The 19,518-nt window shown below is 45.6% G+C and overlaps 1 protein-coding gene across 3 annotated transcripts in view; it reads right to left on the bottom strand.

Annotated features, from left to right (window-relative positions):
• Positions 1-7,209, bottom strand: part of TAF6L (TATA-box binding protein associated factor 6 like) — a 178,767-nt gene extending 171,558 nt beyond the window's left edge. Inside the window, exons 1-2 of one of the 3 annotated variants that reach the window (XM_069207178.1) lie at positions 7,081-7,209; positions 2,448-4,719 (exon numbers count right to left, since the gene is read on the bottom strand). In XM_069207178.1, coding sequence (XP_069063279.1) covers positions 2,448-2,594 — 147 coding nt within the window. In that variant the 5' untranslated portion in view covers positions 2,595-4,719; positions 7,081-7,209. Of the gene's footprint in view, positions 1-370; positions 1,748-2,447; positions 4,720-7,080 lie in introns of those variants that run through there. The other 2 variants (XM_069207179.1, XM_069207180.1) reach the window with 2 other exon arrangements.
• Positions 7,210-19,518: the final 12,309 nt, after the last annotated feature.

The following is a 19,518-nucleotide window of genomic DNA, read 5'->3' as shown; positions in this document are numbered from 1 at the left end:
CCCCTCTACTTGCTAGCTCTCCCCATGCACTGGGGCCCGCACTGGGGCCCACTCTGGGGCCAAGCGCCTCACTCCTAGGCCCTACCTCTGCTGTCGCTCAGCTCCGGCCAGTCGCGCTGGGGCCTCCACCTCCTTCTCCCTCCATTGTGGTCTGGCAGGGCCCCCGGCACACACTCTTCTCTGTGGAGCGCCTGGTGCGGCAGTCTCCCCCCACAGGGCCAGCAGCTGGCACCACGCCGTTGTCTTGGGCCCCCGCGCCAGAGGGGGAGGCCCACTCTTGCCTCCTGGGTGACCCCAGGTCAGGCCAGGTGTTCCACCCTGGCAGGCCCACACTCACTCTTTCCGCCATCCCAGGGAAGTCCCCGCTCACCTCACTGGTCGCCAGCCTCTGGTCATTCTTCGGGCCGAGCACTACGCTCCCAGGCCCCACCTCCTCAGCTGCCGTCTACCACCGGTCCAGATCGTCTCCGGTCCCACTCTTCCTCACTGGTGCAACCTCATGCGACCGCCAACGGCCCCAACCAGAACAGCCTTGCACCACGTCTCTCCGGCGCCTCGCTCCACTCACCGCCAGAGGCCCATCTCCAATCTACGGCTCCTTGTGTGTCTCTCCCCCTCTCAACCTTCACTGCCCGGGATCTCTTCGCGGCCGGGACACCAGTCCAAGTTGCTCCCGTCGCGGATTCGCAATTGTCCAGCCGGTTACTTCTTTTATTTCATCTGGGGGGTGATTTCTGCATAGATGTATGCGGATTTTGTCACAGATGTCGGGGGTTGTTTATGTGAGCTCACAGGAGCTCCCTTACATTGCGGCCATCTTGGCTGCAGCCAAGCCACGCCCCTGCATGAATGAAATCTTGACCATTCGCAATTGTGACATATACTCCACAACAACAGCAGTTTTCAATAAGGACACTTTTTCATATTGAAATTCTTCAGGTTAATGTTTTTTTCAAGCTCTTGTACAGGTTTGTGCTTTACTGGTTTGCTTGCAGCATCTCCATCAAATAATGCATCTGTTGGAAGAAGATCATGAGACAGAATGTCCTAAAATAAATTAAACCCTTTTTTGCTACATCCTTCTCTGTATGTGTTTGCGAAAGTAGTTTTTTTGTTACCTGTTTTGTAGTGGCTGGTTGGATGAAACTCTTACTATGACAATTAAACTGTAGAAATTAAGCTTTAGTGATTATGTCAAACATCTTTTCCACTTTCAATACAAATCTCTCTTGCTTCAGCTCTGTATATAGTTTTGATCCATTTCCAGGACATCTAGTAGAGGTGCCTTTATATCGTATTGTTTGGTCACGTACTAGTGTAGTCGCACAGGTTCAGTCATTTCAAAGGGGTTTTCTTGCTGCTACATGAAATAAAGAAGGTTGTCAACAAGTTTATTGAAACGTTCTTCTCTATTTCCCACAAGTTCGTGGTGAGGAACAGTTTCACAATGGTCCATTAACTTTGAATTTGTCAGCTCTCTGAAAACATTGCAAATAAAAAGGACTGTATGGTTAACTAGCTGCCATAGAGCAACATATTCACTTTTATGTGTCTAACAATTCCCTTGGAGCTTTTTTTGTGATCTCTAGGTCGTCTGTTCCTGTTTCATATCTGGAGCCACAGCACTGAAACTTCTCTCTCTCTTTCACCACAAAAAGTCTTTGGATGAATTTTCTGGAGAGGTATGGTTTTTCCACCTCTAGCTTCTTCACTCTTTCTAAATACCAGGACCCATATCTCAGGTGGCTTATGCAATCGAATTTGCAAAACATAGTAATAAAGTGACGCCACAGTCTTCACATGCAGCTCCCAATAACCTTCCTGATCAGCATGTATTAAGTTTTTCGCTAGAGATACAATTTCCCCAGTACTTGCAAAGTTCTGATTTTTTTTTCACATTCTTTGACAAACTCTATAAACTTGGTTTTCAGGTTTTCTGATTTTGAACATTGCCTGGCTTTGCATTGTCTTTTGAATGAAGGGCATCCAGTGCCTTGTTCACGTCCGAGATAAGATATGCAAAACCTAGTTTGTCATTCTTGTTCTAGAAAGCATTCCAACATGATATTTCTATATTCACAGATATGATAAGCATACCTTGTAACGAATGAACACGAGTTCCACTTAATACCGACTGGACAGTTTTACTTCCAAAGATTTTAGCCTCAATAAGTGCATCGACTATGCTACATCCACAGAGATAACTTCCTGCACACTGCAACGCAACTTTTGTCATGTGGAAACCATCCTTCATTGGATGAAGATCAAATTCTACTGGATTTCTCATACAAATGTTAGCAACAATATGTAAAATGCCTTCATCACAGAAAATTGGCAGGATAGGCTGGTCTTCAAGCTGAGCACATACATTTTGGAACTTTTTTTAAGAGCTGTGTATACTGTTCCGTAGTCTGTCTCTGGAGATGGTATTACTGGCAAAAACCAACCTTCTTCGGTGGGACGATATTCTGGAAGATCAGAGTCCATGAAGGAACTGGCTTTTCTTCATACTTCAGTCCGAACCAAATAAGTGAAATGATAAATTCAGTTAAATCAGCTTTGCAGGCCGTAGTATCAGGTAGAGGAGGAGCCATGCCCTAAGCCACTTTGAAAATATCTGGTAGACTGGGACGTATTGATGGCTTGTAGTGATTTTTCATATGTTGGCAAGGTAATTGGGTACAAAGTTTGCAGCTGTTTGTTTATGCCTACAGCTGACACAGCTTGTTTTCCAGCAGTTACTTCATTGGTACAGTCTTGAAAAAGCACCATGGTAGTATCATGTGTGCTGGATTTTGTAGACAAAGAAAAGCTGTATTCAAAATCAAAATCATCAACATTGTAAATCCTTTCCTGGTATAGTGACTCGGAGGTGATGTGCTGTTGGATTTACAAGATTTTATAGCATGAGCTGCTAACAAGTTCCTGATCCTTACAATGTCATTACAACTTGTTGATATACCAATCCTATTAATTGAAGTGATTAGCTCTCTACTTTTTTTACTTGTCATAGATTGCGTTGGCAGTCATGTGTAGCGGAGTTTTCTTTTTGCCATGATGTAATTCATAAAACAGGATTTGGAAAAGACAGTATATTTGCAGAACATAAGGCTGTTGGTTCTTGGAATTGTCTTCCACTTCTTCGCTTCTATCTTCAAAGCCATCATCAATGTTGTCGCCTCTGTTGCGAACTCAAGAACTTTAGTCTGTAACAGTTTGCTTTGCTTATATTAAACAATTATGTAAAAAAATGTAAGACAACATCAGGTATTCTTGTTGATATCCATGGATTTGCAGAGCTCTGGGGCATCACAAAATGTGTCATTAAGTCCAAAATCCAAATCTTTCAGGATGTTTCTTAAAATAGTTCTTGCTGATTTTACTGTGTCCTGTGATCTTATTTTGGCAGCAAGAACTCCAGGAGTCAAATCAGCTAAGAATACCATAAGTGGCAAATTTTTTTGTTTGACTGACAAAAACGAATTCTGTCATGGTACATTCTCACCAGAAAAATCTAATTTCATTATTATGGATCAATACAGTTTCATCAATGTTAACCATTGTTTCTCTGGTCTCACTGAGAGTACCACCATAGCCAGCACTCAAGAGTGGCTTTAAAACTTAATTTGCTTTTTCAAAGAGTGCAAAATTAACTGAAGGCCGGTGGTTAAGTTGCTGCTGGGAGCTCGTTGTGCATTCATATTTTCGAATGTATGCATGCAGTTTGGGTGGGCATACAAATGCACTGTAAATACATTCACCTTACTGTTTAGATCAGCTACTTGTCTGAAAACTTCATCTTGGAAAAAAGTAGCTGCAGATAAAAACATGTTTGCCCTTTGAGACTCACATACTCTGTACTTTGTTCTTTCGTCAATCCGTTTGGCTATTTTTCTGGCTAAACCACAGATAAAGCAAAACGCAAATGATGGATGGAATGCAGCACCAATCAAACATTCACCCCCAGTCACGGATCTGGGTTTAATCCATCAATTCTTTTGCTCACCATGCCACCCCAGTTTGAACCCAGCTGTATGCAAATCAGTCTTGACCCTGTTCCTCATGGGAACAGTCCAGCCTGAACTGCCAGGCCGGGTCCTCCCTGGACTGGAAACAAGCATCCTGGGACCGGTTTCTGGGTTTCACCCTTCATCAGCCACGCGAGCTTGGATCCAGTGGCATAGTGAGCCCAGGATCCACGTCTGGGCATACGCGGCACACTTATGGCACTTAAACCACAGATAACACACTGAAGATCCTCTGCTTTTGGATCAGTTGTTGGATGTGGACAAGGGGTAGATATTGAACTTCTAAGTGGATGGGCATTGGGTTTGGTTGTCGTTGCATTCTCAGAAGTCTTAGATTCTTGTTGTGATTCACTGGTTTCTGATATTTGTTTACAAGTATTTTCCAGGCTGTTTTCACTGTATAGGACTTGTAGTACTTGTTGTTACAATGATAAACTATTTGATCCTCTTCACCCATCAGTTTCAATCTTTTGAGAACTTTGCCTTGTCATATTTCTGCAGCATCTCGAACACTCTTCTGTCCTGCTGCAGCTGATGTTAGCCTTTCTTTCAGATTAGTTTGGCATAAGACACATTTTTGTTTGTTGAAGGAGTACTCAGATTTTGTAGTTAGCAACACTATGTGAGGAGGTAAAGATCTTCTGCTACTACTTGCTTCGCTCATGTTTACAAATTTGATTCAAATGAAAACCTGAAACAAAAACAATATTAAAATAAATTACTAATATGATGGCTAAAAGACATTATAGAGCTGCCATTCTGGAAAATGGTGGAAGGGTTGCTCTGAGGAGTTATTTTCTGTCTCTATAAGACTAATTGATCCCCAAAACCTATATTTTGACACCAAAATGAAGTATATAGGCCAGATGGTTCCTGAAATATTACATCATCGTTGCAACACATCCGCCATTTTCAAAAATATTGTCTAGAAACAAATTGCCGTGGGTTAGCAATGTCTACCCAAACTAAATTACTTTTCTAATGATACAAAAACACAAATTAAAAATACAAATCTTTGGACAACATGTTTTTTTTCCAGAAGTCTATCAAGGGCCCAGGACTATACCCTTCATACCTTCACTTTGAGCTCTGAGAGTACTTCACCCCTCCACTGTGGCTCTCAGACACCTTTAGACACCATCTATTAGTTCTCTAGACCCCTTCCTGACCCTCACAACACAGGAGACTCCATTATAGCTTATCCTTCGTTCTCTAGATCACCGAGTCTCGATGAACATCTACTTCCATGTAGAAAGGCACTCCACTAATCACCACCTTTGTTTCATGCAGAATATGGAATTTAAGACTTGCCCACAGAAAAGTAAAATGCTATTTGGAGCTTCTTTTTTCACATTTCGAGGCATGCACACACACACAACCACAGTTCTGTAGTGTAGTTGAAACACACAGGGGTTTTTTCCACATTGTAGTGCGTAAACATTTTGTTACATATTCAGTTCCTACGACAAAACTTAAGTGGGTTAATATGGAGATTTAATATGTCCTTGTGTAACCCACAGGTTACATGTTCCAAGCCTGGGAAAATAGTTCAAGGCAATAGGTGCGTGCTGCAATTTATTGCATGCTAAGTTTAAATCTTAACATGGTGAACTCATACTTTTATTTTCAGATATTGATAAAAATAAACGGCATTGAGGAGGGTAGCAATATTAAATCTTTTTTCCATTAATCGCATCTCTGTTTTCTCATCAGATGCAGAGTCCTTAACACAGAGGCTCAGTGTCCTGCAGAAAACATAGCTGGGTGTTTGCGCGGTGGGCATTGCGCACCTTAGCACGAACAAACATGCCCAGACCTCAAGTAGAGGTTATACCTCACAGTTTGAAGTAAATGGGTCTAGGCTCACTGTCCAATTTCACTCCACTGAATCAACCAATGTGCAACAGTACATATCACCACTACTAAATAATACACTGCAAATTGCTTTCTCTTACTATGGGGGATACTTAACACACATTCACATTACTAAAGCAAAATAATCCACGTGCCTTTTCATTGTTGAATAAGCAGTGCACATCAGTTTTTTGTAGTCAAACAACACACAGCCCTATTTATTACTGGTAATAATGAAGGCTCCCTGCATCACTGAATTAAGCCATGACGGCTCCTATCTACATTAAAAAGAATAGTGCAATGTTCCTTAATCACACACCGTTCTTAACTTTAACTGAGGGGATCCCCCATCTCTCTAATTTTACTCGCGTACCTTTATGGAGTTGCAGCGTGTCTGGGTTTAAATGAATTTACAGGACCAGGGCATAATACAGCAGAGGGACCACCTCACTCCAAGTCATTACGGACACTGTCTCCGTTACTGAAGTTTACACCGACGAATCTTGATTTCAGGTGTGTTCGTCTAATTAGTACAATGGAAGCAAAATAAGACTATAACACCTAGAATGTGCAGGGATATCACGCAAATGTCAAAGACTGGTAAAAGTGTGCGTAACGACCAGGGAGGAGGTGGTCACTATGCTGCAGGAGCTTTCTTCAGAGCCTGAGGGTTCGAGGGGAGACACTAAATGATGCGGACGTTACCCGGGAGTTTGTTAGAGGTGAGAGTGTGTCACTTGTACGTTCATGAGCGCGAGGGTTAAATGTTGAGGCTCTGTCTTGTAAAGAAAGAGATCCGGGTGGATTGGGTGGACGTATGAAAGAAGGGAAAGAAGAAACACAATGAACCGGTATGAGGGGGAAGACCGGTAAAGAGGCGGGGTTTAGAGGAGAACGACAAAATTAATGAAAGAACGAAAGAAATGAGAAGGACATAGTGGACTGGGGGCACGAGAGGCAAATAAAGGAACAGGGAAAAAAAGCATCAAATGCAGCGTAAAGGATATGAGAGCACAGGGAGAAGAGCATCACTTAACGTGAACGCAAGAAGAAAGTACAACCATGAGCAAAAAAGGGAAAGAGTACAGAATAGAATGGTCAGAGAACACATGCACAGTAACCGAATCATCATCACTGCTTCTACCAGGGTACAAAACTCTTCCAAAGAAGGCGTGAGATTGCCGAACGCAACACTTACCGCCCCTTCCTGGTTTCCAGACCAGAGACCTTAATAATTCTTTAAAGCACTTCAAAACTTGAGGGTCCCGAGTTCCAATTGGAAAGCTAGAGCCAGAAAGAGCAAGACCCGCCCCCAGAAAAGGTAGTCTACAACATACCCCGGAAAGGAACGCCCCAGCCACACAAGAGCCTATAGTTGAAGCTGGTGACATTAAGGCGCGCATGACCATTTACGTGCGGCTTGGTTTCGACAGAAAGGCAACTGGTAAAGGCAATAAGAGATCTGGCCTTGGCACGTTTATGCATGTTTTCTGCAAGCGTATGGCACTAAAATGGGCAGTTGGCAAATCCTTGCAATAATGTTTTTTGTTTTGTTTTTTTAAATAAAAAATGAGTAGATTTTTTTAATAACAAGCCATTCAGTTGTGCTATATATTGTGTTATTCACTGAAACAGGAATACGTCACCATCTATCCATGGGGCGCCTCATCTGCAAGTGAATTAAATATCCAGAGTTTTAAGTTAATAAATAAACACATTTTTAACCACATTTGTCTTTTGAGAAGACAAGAACAGTTTTTAGGCAGATGCGAATAAACGTGGTTGGTGCTGTCATCCAAACTAAAGACAGTCAACGAGTAAAATGAGCTGACCCATCCTCCCACGCTGTAGTGGGCAGAAGCATAATGCAAATAACAATTTAACCGGCCAATAGAAGAAGCCTGAGGAGTAAAAGCCCCTCTATGCATGTATATTATGTTTGAATGTGTTGGAAAAACAAAAGTCTGCCGAGATAGCTGAGGCAGACACAGAAGGCCAGACTTAAAAACGAGGCAGGAATTTAGAGGTTGAGCACTTAGTTGCTGTAGGAAACTGGCTCTTTATATAGTGGACCAAAATGAGGTACAATGTGCAGGGTCCAAGCAAACCCGGGAGTATCACAAAGGCACAAATTACATCCCAAATGCTCTCTTTTGGAGTAGTGTGGTTGAGCAGTTAGGCATGTCTGAAGGTAGTGCTAAGCATGTAAGTGAGACACACACAATAAATTAAATCTAACACCAATTTATAAAAGTAACACATACGTTTATATAAACTTTGATACCAAGATCACTGGAATCAGGTGAGTACTTTTCGAGATAGGAATGTTTACAGTTTTTAAAAGTTGACAGTGCAATTTTTGGGTGCAGTAATGTTATCCTATGGGGGACATTCGGACACTTTGCAGCAATTCACAGGACTGTTCTTCAGGACTTGAGGTGAGTATGGTGCAGGGTTCAAGGCCACACCAGAAGGGCACCTCAGGAGGCTCTGGGGCATCCGGGTACAGAGGTGTGTTTCTGCGTCAAGTGTCCCATTCACTTCCATAAGAAATGGTCCAGTCGGAAAAGTTGCTGCAAGCTGGGACTGGAAGGGTTTGGCGGAACCCACAGGGGCCTCAACCCTTACGGTCCTCGGGCACGTGGGGACACCATCACTCCACTTCTCCTTAGGCTGTGGGGCTCAGGTGCAGCGGTGGTCAGTCGCAGTTCCGGGGGGGGGGTCTGCATTAACAGGTTGCAGGCACCGTTGTGAAGTCCTAAGTGGGTGAGCTCAAGGTGGGCTTCTTCTCTGGAGGGCCTGTGGAACATGCTGACACAGCTGGCCCACTACAACTGAGACTAGGCAGCAGTGGTGATGGCCGGCATCAGGTTTTTTGAGGTTCCGGTTCTCACAGTTCTTTCTTGAGTTGCCTGCAGATGCAGGGAAGCAGCTCCTCTGCTAGAAGGGAGTTCTTCTTGGCTCTCTCGGTTTCTTGGAGACTGCAGTGGCAGAACAGGTCAGATGCTCCTCAATTGTCGGGTGCAGCAGGCAGGCTAGCAGGACTGGGGCCAAGTTAGTTGTACTCCTCGGTTCTCGGGTTCAGCAGGCTTCTTGTCCACTCCTTCTTTAGAAGGGCACAAGTTAAGCTGCAGCTCTTAGGAAGCCTAGGTACCAGAACTACCATTTACTAGGGACTTAAAGAGGTGCTAAAGCTCCTGGCCACTTGGGGATCAAGTGACCAGGTGTCTTATTTTGGGGAAAGAACACTGCCACTGGGTACCTGGTTAGCAGGAACCCAGTGCACTTCAGTTAAAGTTACATAGAAAGACAAGCATTTGCAATGCAATAGGTCTCGCATTTGCTTGAGTTATCGCTATTGGCGTTGTAAATGCATAACTGGACTTTTCTTGCCACATAAATTGATGAACCTTGCTGCAAAATTCCGTCCTCTTTGCACATAATTCCATTGGCCCTGCATATAACTAAAGCACTTCCATTTACCTTCTTCCTCAATCTGCAGGAAAAAAAAAAAATGTTGCCATTATTTATTATATTTATGGAGATTATTATATTGCCCCCTCCACCCCCCCACCCCAAGGAAAGAAGGCTATTTAACATTTGCAATGGCAGAACAATGAAATTATTTCACATTCATTCACTTTATAGTGGTAAAGGGGGCAGGCATTTACCGATTATATAATCCCTTGTAAAGCATCCATTTTAGGACATTCTCATTCCTTACTCATCATCCTTACTTCTCATTCCTGCTTCTCACCAATCATTCTTACTTCTTAGCCATCATCCCTGCTTATCTTCCATCATCCCTGCTTCTCATCCATCATCCCTACTCCTCATCCATCATCCCTATTTATCATCCATCATCCCTACTCCTCTTATCTCATCCCTCAGTCATACCAATGCATTTTCAGTTTTGTGAAACACACCTTCACACTGCTTGGTTGGCAACAGCCAATCAGAGTTAAGAGAGAGAGCTGCATTCTATTTCACTGAATAGCAGCCTATGGGGGAGAGGAAATGCAGCTGTGTGTTTGTTCCCAGTGAATTCAAGGCTGTACAACATTTCATTTATTTAACTAACTGTTTTTCTGTTTACACAGGCCTCTGCAGAAAGCTCTGCTGGTTTGGGAAATACAATGCACCCTCAGCTTGGGCCATAAATCAGCTCTTGGGGGAAGGGTTATACAGTTCAACTGAAAACCTGAAAGTGATGGGCGTGAGGTGGACGTGGTTAAAGCCCCACAATACTAACAACAGGTCAGAAGCACTAAAAAGGGGAAAGGATTTTGGAATGAAGCTTAAAGAGCTGTTTAATTGCCCAAACCCTACAAATTCAATACTAATGTTGTCATGGGACTGCTGACAGCTTCACACCTTTCAGATATCAAAGTGTGGGTGTATAATAGTTAACTAAAGATAGAAATATATTTGCTAGTTTCATTTGTTTATCAAACAAAACATAAACCTGGATAAATAAATACCAACAAAATAAATAAGGAAACATTCAGATCGAAATCTAGAAATACTATAACATTTGACGTTCTAATTGTGGGCAGGGATGAGTGAGTGCGACACATAACATCATTCTCAAATTTAGAGATGCTATTTTTGGTCCAAGCCTATGAAAATATTGTTTTTTTCTGATTCCATTCTCATATATCTGTATTTTTTATTCATCAAGTGCTGGGCCTCATCCCTAATATCTTAAGGGTCAGTTCAGATTTCAACCCCAATTCCCTTCCCGTATACGCCTCTGAGACGGTTACTTTGCATGTAGCAAGAAAGTCGGAAACATTCTAGATCCCAGGTGTTCAGTGAATGGTCGGATTAAATTGCCTCTGAATCAGCAATTCAGATAATTTTGAAAAATGGGTGGAATTGGATTAACTGTTTAAGGGCATTAACGGATTGGCACATGAATGGAGTATTTAGCTGCATGGAAACCCTAATAGTGACTGTTATTAAAGCTATTCCTGAATGGGTTCTTCCTCACAAGTCCTGTGACTTTCCTGTGAGGCATTCACAGGCCTAATGGGGTCTTAGTGGGAGTAAGGGCTTGCCCGGTCTCCCCCCGGGCTGATTGGGCATCAAAGGTAAAATCCACTACGTCAGAGTAGATGATTGGTTGAGGGTGGTGTGGATGGGTTATAAGTAGGGGTCAAGGTGTGGGTGGCCTCTTTGGCCACTGTCACACCCAGGTATAGGCATGGTGAGATTTTTGAGGTTGAGGTAGGCCAAAGTGTTATAAGGTTATTGAATATTTAGCGGTTCCGTTTTTTAGGATTTTTGCGATTGTTGAATAAATAATGGAAAAGGCTAGTAGAATAGTGCAGGCTTTAAAAATATTTCAGGATGAGGGTAGGGAAGATCTTTTGCAGGAAGGAGTATTAGAAAAAGCTTGATTGGGGTTAAAAAGGCCTAAGAGGGTATCCTGAGAAGGCATGGCAGCGGCACTAATTGCTTTCGCGTGACTGATTTATATAAAAACAAAAAATCTAAACAAATGAGTGTTTCTGGTATAAAGGTACACTCGTCGCCGGAGCACAAGGGATTTTTATCAGGTGAAACTGGCTTTTACTCACCAGGTCAGGCAGCACGGGCAAGGAGAGGCGGATCGAAGTTTGCGCACTGTTCAGGCGCGTCGTTGAGGAAGCGCGTAGGCGGTCAGGGCAGAGGTGCTGTGGTGGATAGTGCGGTGCCACTTGATAGCCGCTTGGGGGCCTGTGAAGAAGACTCGCATGCGCAGAGCAATGCATGTGTCACCAGGGTGAGGGCACAACAAGCCCAATTCCCTTCAGAAGAATCGTGGAGCGTGTAACAGACGCGTTAGAAGAAAGGCCATTGTGGGAGCAAACAAGATGGCGCACCCTTGTTGATCGAGCAGGACACTATTATTTTAGTGTCTGATGATGAAGGAGACCAACAAACATCCTCATTAAGGCAGAATTCAGATTATTGAAATGCCCCTAGTTATGCAAGAGGACAGAATGCTGCAAGTTATTCCAAGAATGGTGAGTCCCATGTTACATAAAGTGCAGAAATGGGACGTAAATAATCAGATGCCTTTTCAAGCAGGGCAGAATATTAAAATTAATAAAGAAAGTGGCACAGGCATGAGAGGTATGTTATATGGGGAGTCTGATTTAAGGGGCAAGGCAGGTACAGCACAGGTCAGATTAGATTTTTGGCAGCCAGGGTCAGCTGTTTCGCAGGCTGGGTGTGACAGTTTTTCTACACTGGATGTGTCAGAAGAGCAGGCTTCGTCGCTGCAGTCAGCAGAGGAACAAAGGATGCCGGTGGGGGTTTGGGCACCCTCAGTACATTGGCCTGGAGTGATGGCGAGTCTTGGAGCGACTCGCTTGACATCAAGGGAATCAATTGGAACAGAAGTTCAAGCACCAAAACAGAAGTTTGAAATGGAAGAGCCGTCTATCAGCCAGAACGCTGAGGGATTTTTGCATAGTAATGGTTTTGAGGATGGGGTTTTGGATTATGATGAATGGGATGAAGTGGAAGAGGGTGAGATTGTGCAAGAGAGGGATAGGAAGGAGAAGGTGTGGGGACAGGATGGCTTTTAATGGGGCAAGAGCATTGGTCGCTTTAAAAAAAAGACGGAGAGGAAGGTCCAACACAATCGTAGAGGTGGACGAGAAGAGAGGACAATCACTACAGCACACATACCTATAGGTGAGAAGAGAAGAGATTTGTTTGAACGGAGGGAGATTACTCAATGTGTTTCTATTGCAGTTGGCAATAGCCCTGTGGTGAAAAGAAATTTGGGTTTGAAATCCCGGTAAAAGGACATGGGTATTCAGGCAGATGGTGAAGGTGATGAAAATGTTGCAAGGGACACCACGAAGTCGGATATGGTAGACACGGCTAAAGGTTCAAGTAAGTCGGTCTCTGAACCAAGGTTAAGTCGGTAAGCAAGGTAACTGGAGGAAGCGTCAAGAACACACAATTACCATACATGGGAGTCTCGATGCCTTTGGGGGCATATCTCACTCAGAATATGAAAGAAAAGATTTGTAAGGGTGAATTTGTGGACGTATATAAACTACTTCACAGGGCGTATTGTCTATACAAGTGGCAGCGGGCTGTAGCGCAACACACCTATTCACTACTGTATAACAAGAAATTAAAAGTAAAAAAATCCTTATGTGTGCACTCATACCAGCACCTGCTGCCAAGTTGCAGTCCTTTAAGAAAAAACTAGGAACAGTTTGAATAATGGTAGTTAACCACAATGAACAATACTGAAAAGTCCAATTCTTTAATGTAGATCAGTTTGAGTCTTCTTTTTATTCTTTTTTTTCTTAAAACAGCACACATTAATAGCGGAAACAGCCAACACGTTTCATCCTTAAGTGAGGACTTCTTCAGGGCTAATGATTTGATTCAGTTTCGATCTGCCATATTCAGGAGGTCAATCACAATATTACAATATATCAACATATACAATATCAGCGCATCATGCTTTGCAACTCCAGGGCACAGCTTGTCTGCTTCCCTGCCCCTCTTCCAGCACCCGGGGGAGCACCTGATGACACCGACATGTCTTCAACGAGGCAGGGAAGCAAAGCATGATGCGCTGATATTGGATATATTGATCCATTCTAATATCGCTCTCGACCTAAACAGACAAAAAGTGTGGGGGGGTACAGCAACCAGAACCCAGCTTCCTACACAACACCCTCCACCCCCAGGGAACAGGCAAGGAGACTCAGCCACAACCTGGGAGAGTTATCCAAGTCTGTCAGGTGAGGAAGAGTAAGGAAGCAGGCTGGATGGTTGCGGGGCCTACTCTGCCTTACGACCTCCTGTCCAGGTAATTTCCACGGAGATGCTGAGCTAACTCAACACTGTGAGGACTCCAGTTAAAATGCTCTTTGTCTGCCTTTTCAGTTTCCTTGCCCATTCTCCTTTCTTTGGGATGAAAGGTGTCCACCTCTGCTAACCATATCTTAGCTAGGGCAACCCCTAGCTTACCCAAAGCTGTTACCCACAGCTTGAGTAACCCCACCATTACCAACAGGGCTAGGGGGCTTAGCTTGCTATTTGATATGAGGTCAGACCGCCATGCCAAGGACAGTGCAGCCATAAAGGCTAACACCCAGCAGACGCCGTTGACAGCTGTCAGTGCCCAGAACAACACCTTTAGCTCTTCACTGACAGGTGAAGGGGCTAACTTACAGGCTTCTTTTGGTTCAGGGGGCCTGTCGGTTGTTTTAGAATGAGGGAGCCACCATCTCAAGCTTAACAGTTGCCTGACTAGTTAGGAGTTCTTGTGGGTCAGGTTGGGCTTCACCAGTGGCTACTTTGGAGTTCTTCTCTACTGCAGGAGAATCTCCGTGACTTACTGGAACTTTGGCTAAAAGTAGCACACCTTTCCTACATGTTCTTCTTTTCCTTTTCTTCTGCGGCCTACTTGCACTAATTGCAGGAGCAGAACCTCCAGAATCCTTGGGGGAGGATTGGTACTGGACAGGTTCCGCTTTTGGGCTCTGACCAACATCTGGGTGGCCATTTCCAAGAAGGCAATCAAGGGATGGTCTGTACTGAACACAACGCTTCTCCAACTAAGGAACCAAGCTATTTCTAGGGACACTAAAGCAAAGCCACAGGCAGTCACTAACCTCCTGTGGGATAACCCTTACTCTGGCAGTCTCACCTGGGATATACTGGTTTGAGAGTACCTGCCTGTCATGCACAGTGGTATGCCTGACATATGTATCTCTCCGGGCGGTGGTTTGGATTCCATTCACAGTAGGTATCGGAAGACCATCTCTACCCCAGACTGGACCGACCACCGGTGCATACACTTCCCAATCACCGCACCCACTAGCCACTCCCACACCTCCAGGACCCCCCACAGGAAATAGAACAAAATCACCAACGAGCAACTCACCTCATCGCTCGCCAAATACCTCCCTCCCCCCTCTGGCGCCGCCGACACAGCAGTGCGTAGTCTCAAAGCATGGATCGCCGAATGCGCTGACACTCTAGCTCCTCTCTGGCTGACATCGGCCAAACGCGTACCTAAGAAAGCCAGCTGGTTCACCACCAAACTCCAAAAATCAAAGCGTACCCGCAGACGTTTAGAAAAAAAAATGGAGGAACAGCCAATCCAGCAAAGACCTCGCCTCATTCAGAGCCGCAACCTCCACCCACCGACGAAAAATCAAGAACGCAAGGAAGGATGCACTCCGAGAGCGCATCAACTCCTCCGCACACAACTCAAAGGAACTCTTCTCAGTCATCAATGAGTTCACAGATCCCCCCTCCGAAACCACCAGCATCCCCGTCACAAGACCTCAGCAACAAACTCGCCTCCTTTTTCAACCACAAGATCCAGGACATCTACGACAGCTTCCTACCGGAAAGTCCTGGCACCGGAACCTGCGACTGACCCACCCCTCCAGAACCCGCCCAGACCATCCACAACTGGTCCACGCTCACCACAGAGGAAACAGTCAATACCATGAACCACACCCTCTCCGGAGCTTCTCTGACCTTGCCCGCACCACATATACAACAGAGTCAGTGCATCCATCGCCCCCGAGCTTCGTAACACAATCAACTGCTCCATCAGCATGGACACCTTCCCTGAGGACTGGAAACATGCCGAAACTCGCCCTCTCCTGAAGGAACCCTTGGCCGACCCATCAGAACTAAAGAATTTTTGGCCCATCTCGCTGCTACCTTACCCCGCCAAAGTACTAGAGAAAGCAATCAACGCACAACTACGGAATTTCATCAAGGCCAACAACTCCCTGGACAGCTCCCATTCCAGCTTCCGCAGCAATCACAGCACAGAGACAGCAGTCCTGGCAGCCATCGACGACATCCGATTACTAGTAGACTGCAGCCACACCGCAGCACTCATTCTCCTCGACCTATCAGCAGCTTTCGACACGGTCTCCCACAGCACTCTGCGCACCAGACTCCACGACATAGTGGAACCTGCGGAAGCGCCCTAGAAAGGATCCACTCCTACCTCTCCAGGAGGACGCAGAGGGTCTGACTCCCGCCCTACACTTCCAGACCCACAGGAGTCAACTGCGGAGTCCCCCAAGGATCCTCACTGAGTCCCACACTGTTCAACGTATACTTGGGCCCCCTTGCTGCCATCGTCAGAAGCCACGATATGAACATCGTGCCAAATGCTGATTTATACACAACTCATCATTTCCCTCACCAAAGACCCAGACACGGCCAAAAGGAACTTTCATGCAGAAATGGAAGCCGTCCCTAGCTGGATGAGAGAAAGCTGCCTCAAGCTCAACTCTGACATGACGGAGCTCATCATCTTCAGAAATGCCACATCAGCTTGGGATGACTCCTGGTGGCCCACATCCATCATCGCCTCCCCCCCTGCACCAACCAAGCACGCCCGCATCTTAGGAATCATCCTCAACCCCTCCCTATCCATGACCTGCCAGGTAAACTCTGTTGCCTCCTCCTGCTGGCACACACTCCACAAACTTCAGAAGATCTTCAGATGGATCCCAGCCGACTGTCGCAGGACAGTCACCCACGTCTTAGTCATGAGCAAACTTGACTACGCAACACCCTCTACGCCAGCTCCTCAACTAGGAACATCAAAAAACTTTAACTCATCCAGAACACCACTTCCAGACTCACTCTGGACCTCCCATCACTGAGAACACATCTGCCAACACCTGAGGACCCTCCAGTGGCTACCGGTCGAGAAGCAAATCACCTTCAAGCTTCTCACCCACACGTACAAGGCCATACACAACGCAGGACCAGCCTACCTGAACCACCGCATCTCCTTCCACACCCCTACCAGATCCCTCCGCTCCGCCCATGTGGCCCTGGCCAATGTCCCTCGCATCCACAAAACCACAGCCGGAGGATGATCTTTCACCTAGGCTGCAGCAAAGAGCTGGAACAATTGTCCCCTGCACCTCAGACAAAGCCAGTCTCTCACTATCTTCAGGAACAACCTCAAGACGTGGTTCTTTGGATGAGGCCCCGCCCCTCCCCCCCCTCACGGGTGAGTAGCCACGCTTTACAAATATCGATTGATAGATTGAAGTGTTAGCTCCCTTCAGGAAACTCCAACTCACCTTTGGGTCCTACTTTCTAGTTAAAGGCTCTGAGGACCTCCTCATCTGAGGATTCACCCCCCAAGGGTACAGTGACAACCCTTGGGGGCACACTAGTGGGTTTGTTTTTAGGATAGGAAGTGTCCTTGGTTCAATGCCCTGACAGTCAAAGCACCCAGCCTTTGTGGCATCCTAGTTTTTAACCTGGTGCTTACTTTTGTTTTGGGAGGTATCTTGGGGCCCACCCTCCTGAACAGACTTTTGGGGGCCTACAGAGCACTCCTTTTCTTTATTTTTAGGGTTGTCACCTTTTTGTCTTGGGAAGGCTCCCCTGAACCTTTTGTTTGGTCACCCCTCCATGACTTTTCTTGGACACTCTACTTTTTACCCAATTATCAGCCTTCCTCCCCAACTCTTGGGGAGAGACTGGACCCAGGCCTACCAGGTATTGATGCAACTTGTCAGAAGTACAGTTACTTAACAGATGTTTTTTGATAATCAAATTATAAAGCTCATCATAATAGTGCATCTGACTTCCTTTTAACCAACCACCAAATGTTTTCACTGAAAAGTCGACTACATCAACCTAGGGGTGAGTCAGGGTCTTTTTTAGTCTCCCTGAACCTGATTCAATATTCCATAGTGGTGAGTCCAAAGCCCTCAATCAGGGTATCCTTCATGAGGTCATAGGACTCAGCATCTGTCTCATCAAGTGTCAGGAGTCTAACATCCTCTTTCCCAAAGGGGGTTTCTTTTTCTGCCATGGCCCTATCATTGTTCTGCTAGCACCTGCTGTAGAGGGGCTTTTGTGGGCTTAAGGCCCATGGCAAGTTTCCATGCTTGGTAGAGGTCCTTAACTCTGCACACTTAAGTTTCTGATAGGGGTCTAGGTTGAGCTCCAGTGAGGGTCCTGCTGCCTCGGACATGGTTTTTAAAATAGTTGTGACCTTTTTAGAATCTTCCACGAAATCTTTAAGGCTAAACTATCTGATTACTTTTTACATTTCTACACACAACAGGCCTAGGAGACTTAACCAAGGCCCTAACAGACCAGATTAGAAATACCGAAACTTGAAAGTCAAAAAATATTTTTGCCAACTAAAGTCAATTGTGGACTCTTTATGGAATCACAATACTGACAGGGTGTTTCTGTACACGCAAAGTCTTCATCCCGCTTGGCACCAAGGATGTGGAGTTATGGACAGACACTGTTGAGCACTTGCCTCGAACCTTGTCGGATCATTCGCCGGTTTTGTTGCGTCTGGGGATTCCGGGGCATGCACAGAGGGACTTTCTGTGGAGGTTGCCGTGTAATGCCTTGAAGGATTCTGTTTTCAGAGAGGAGGTCCGAATGGCTATAAAGGAGTACTTTATGAATAAAGAGGGCTTGGTCTCGTTGGCTGGTACCTTGTGGGAGGCATTTAAAGTGGTAATCCGGGGGATCTGTTTAGCTAAACAGAATGGTGTGCTCAGGGCAATCTGTCGTGAATAGGCACAGTGAGAGGCTAGGTTGATTGCGCTGGAGAAACGATTGTATGCTGGTGTGTCAAATGCTCTCGTGGGGGAGTTTTGGGTGAAACTGTCCGAATATGAGGAAGCAGCGCTACGTGAGGTTTTCTTCCTGGGTAGAGGCTACGGTGCGACGGTATGGAGAGGGCGAGCGGACTGGCAAAATGCTGGCAGGAATGTTGCGTCGCCCATGGGCTGGGAATTACGTTGTGGAGCTGCAGGATTCTGCGGACGCCCGTTGGACAGGTGCGGGTTGGGCGTGTGATGACAGAGTTTTACGCTTCCCTCTATTCCGCCTCGGACTTGGAGGCCTATTCAGATTATTTTGAGGATATTAGCTTACTGTGGTTGGAAAACAAGCACCAACAATCTTTGGATGTGTCTTTTTCTGTTGAGGATATTGTGCAGGTTATTTGCAGTCTGCCCGGGGACAAGGCTCCTGGCCTTGACGGTCTCACGGCGGCCTTTTATAAATAATATGTGGATTTGCTGGCCCCACATTTATTGGAGGTGTACACTGAGGCGCTTTAATGTGGGACCTTGCCACCATCATTGCAGGAAGACCTAATAGTTACCATATTGAAGCCGGGGAAGGATCCGCTCTTTTGTGACTCATATCGACCTCTGTCACTTATAAATCTGGATAATAAGATTCAGGCAAAACTTTTGGTTTTGCGCCTGCAGCCTCTTCTCCCATCTTTGGTACTCCCGGACCAGTCCGGCTTTGTGCTGGGTGGTTCGACTTTGTATAACCTTTGTTTTTTTTTTGCCATAGCGCAGCTGGTGCCTCCTGAAGACCGCGTTGCAGCAGTCTTTTTGGATGACACTAAGGCGTTCGACTCTTTAGAATGCCTTATTTGTTTGGCCTCTTGGCGCGAGTGGGCCTAAGCCTCAGATTTATTCAATTAATTTGCCTTCTATACTCAGCTCCTGTGGCATGGCTGCAAGTGAATGGGGTGACCTCAGATCCTTTCCTGGTGTCTAGGGGCCCCCATCAGGGATGCCCCCTTTCACCCCTGCTCTTTGCAGTGGTGATGGAGCCGCCGGCCGCACTG

Source organism: Pleurodeles waltl, chromosome 9 (assembly GCF_031143425.1).
Source record: "Pleurodeles waltl isolate 20211129_DDA chromosome 9, aPleWal1.hap1.20221129, whole genome shotgun sequence".
NCBI classification, from domain to species: Eukaryota; Metazoa; Chordata; class Amphibia; order Caudata; family Salamandridae; genus Pleurodeles; species Pleurodeles waltl.
Note: the sequence above shows the minus strand (reverse complement) of the source record. Positions and strands in the feature narration are given on the sequence as shown.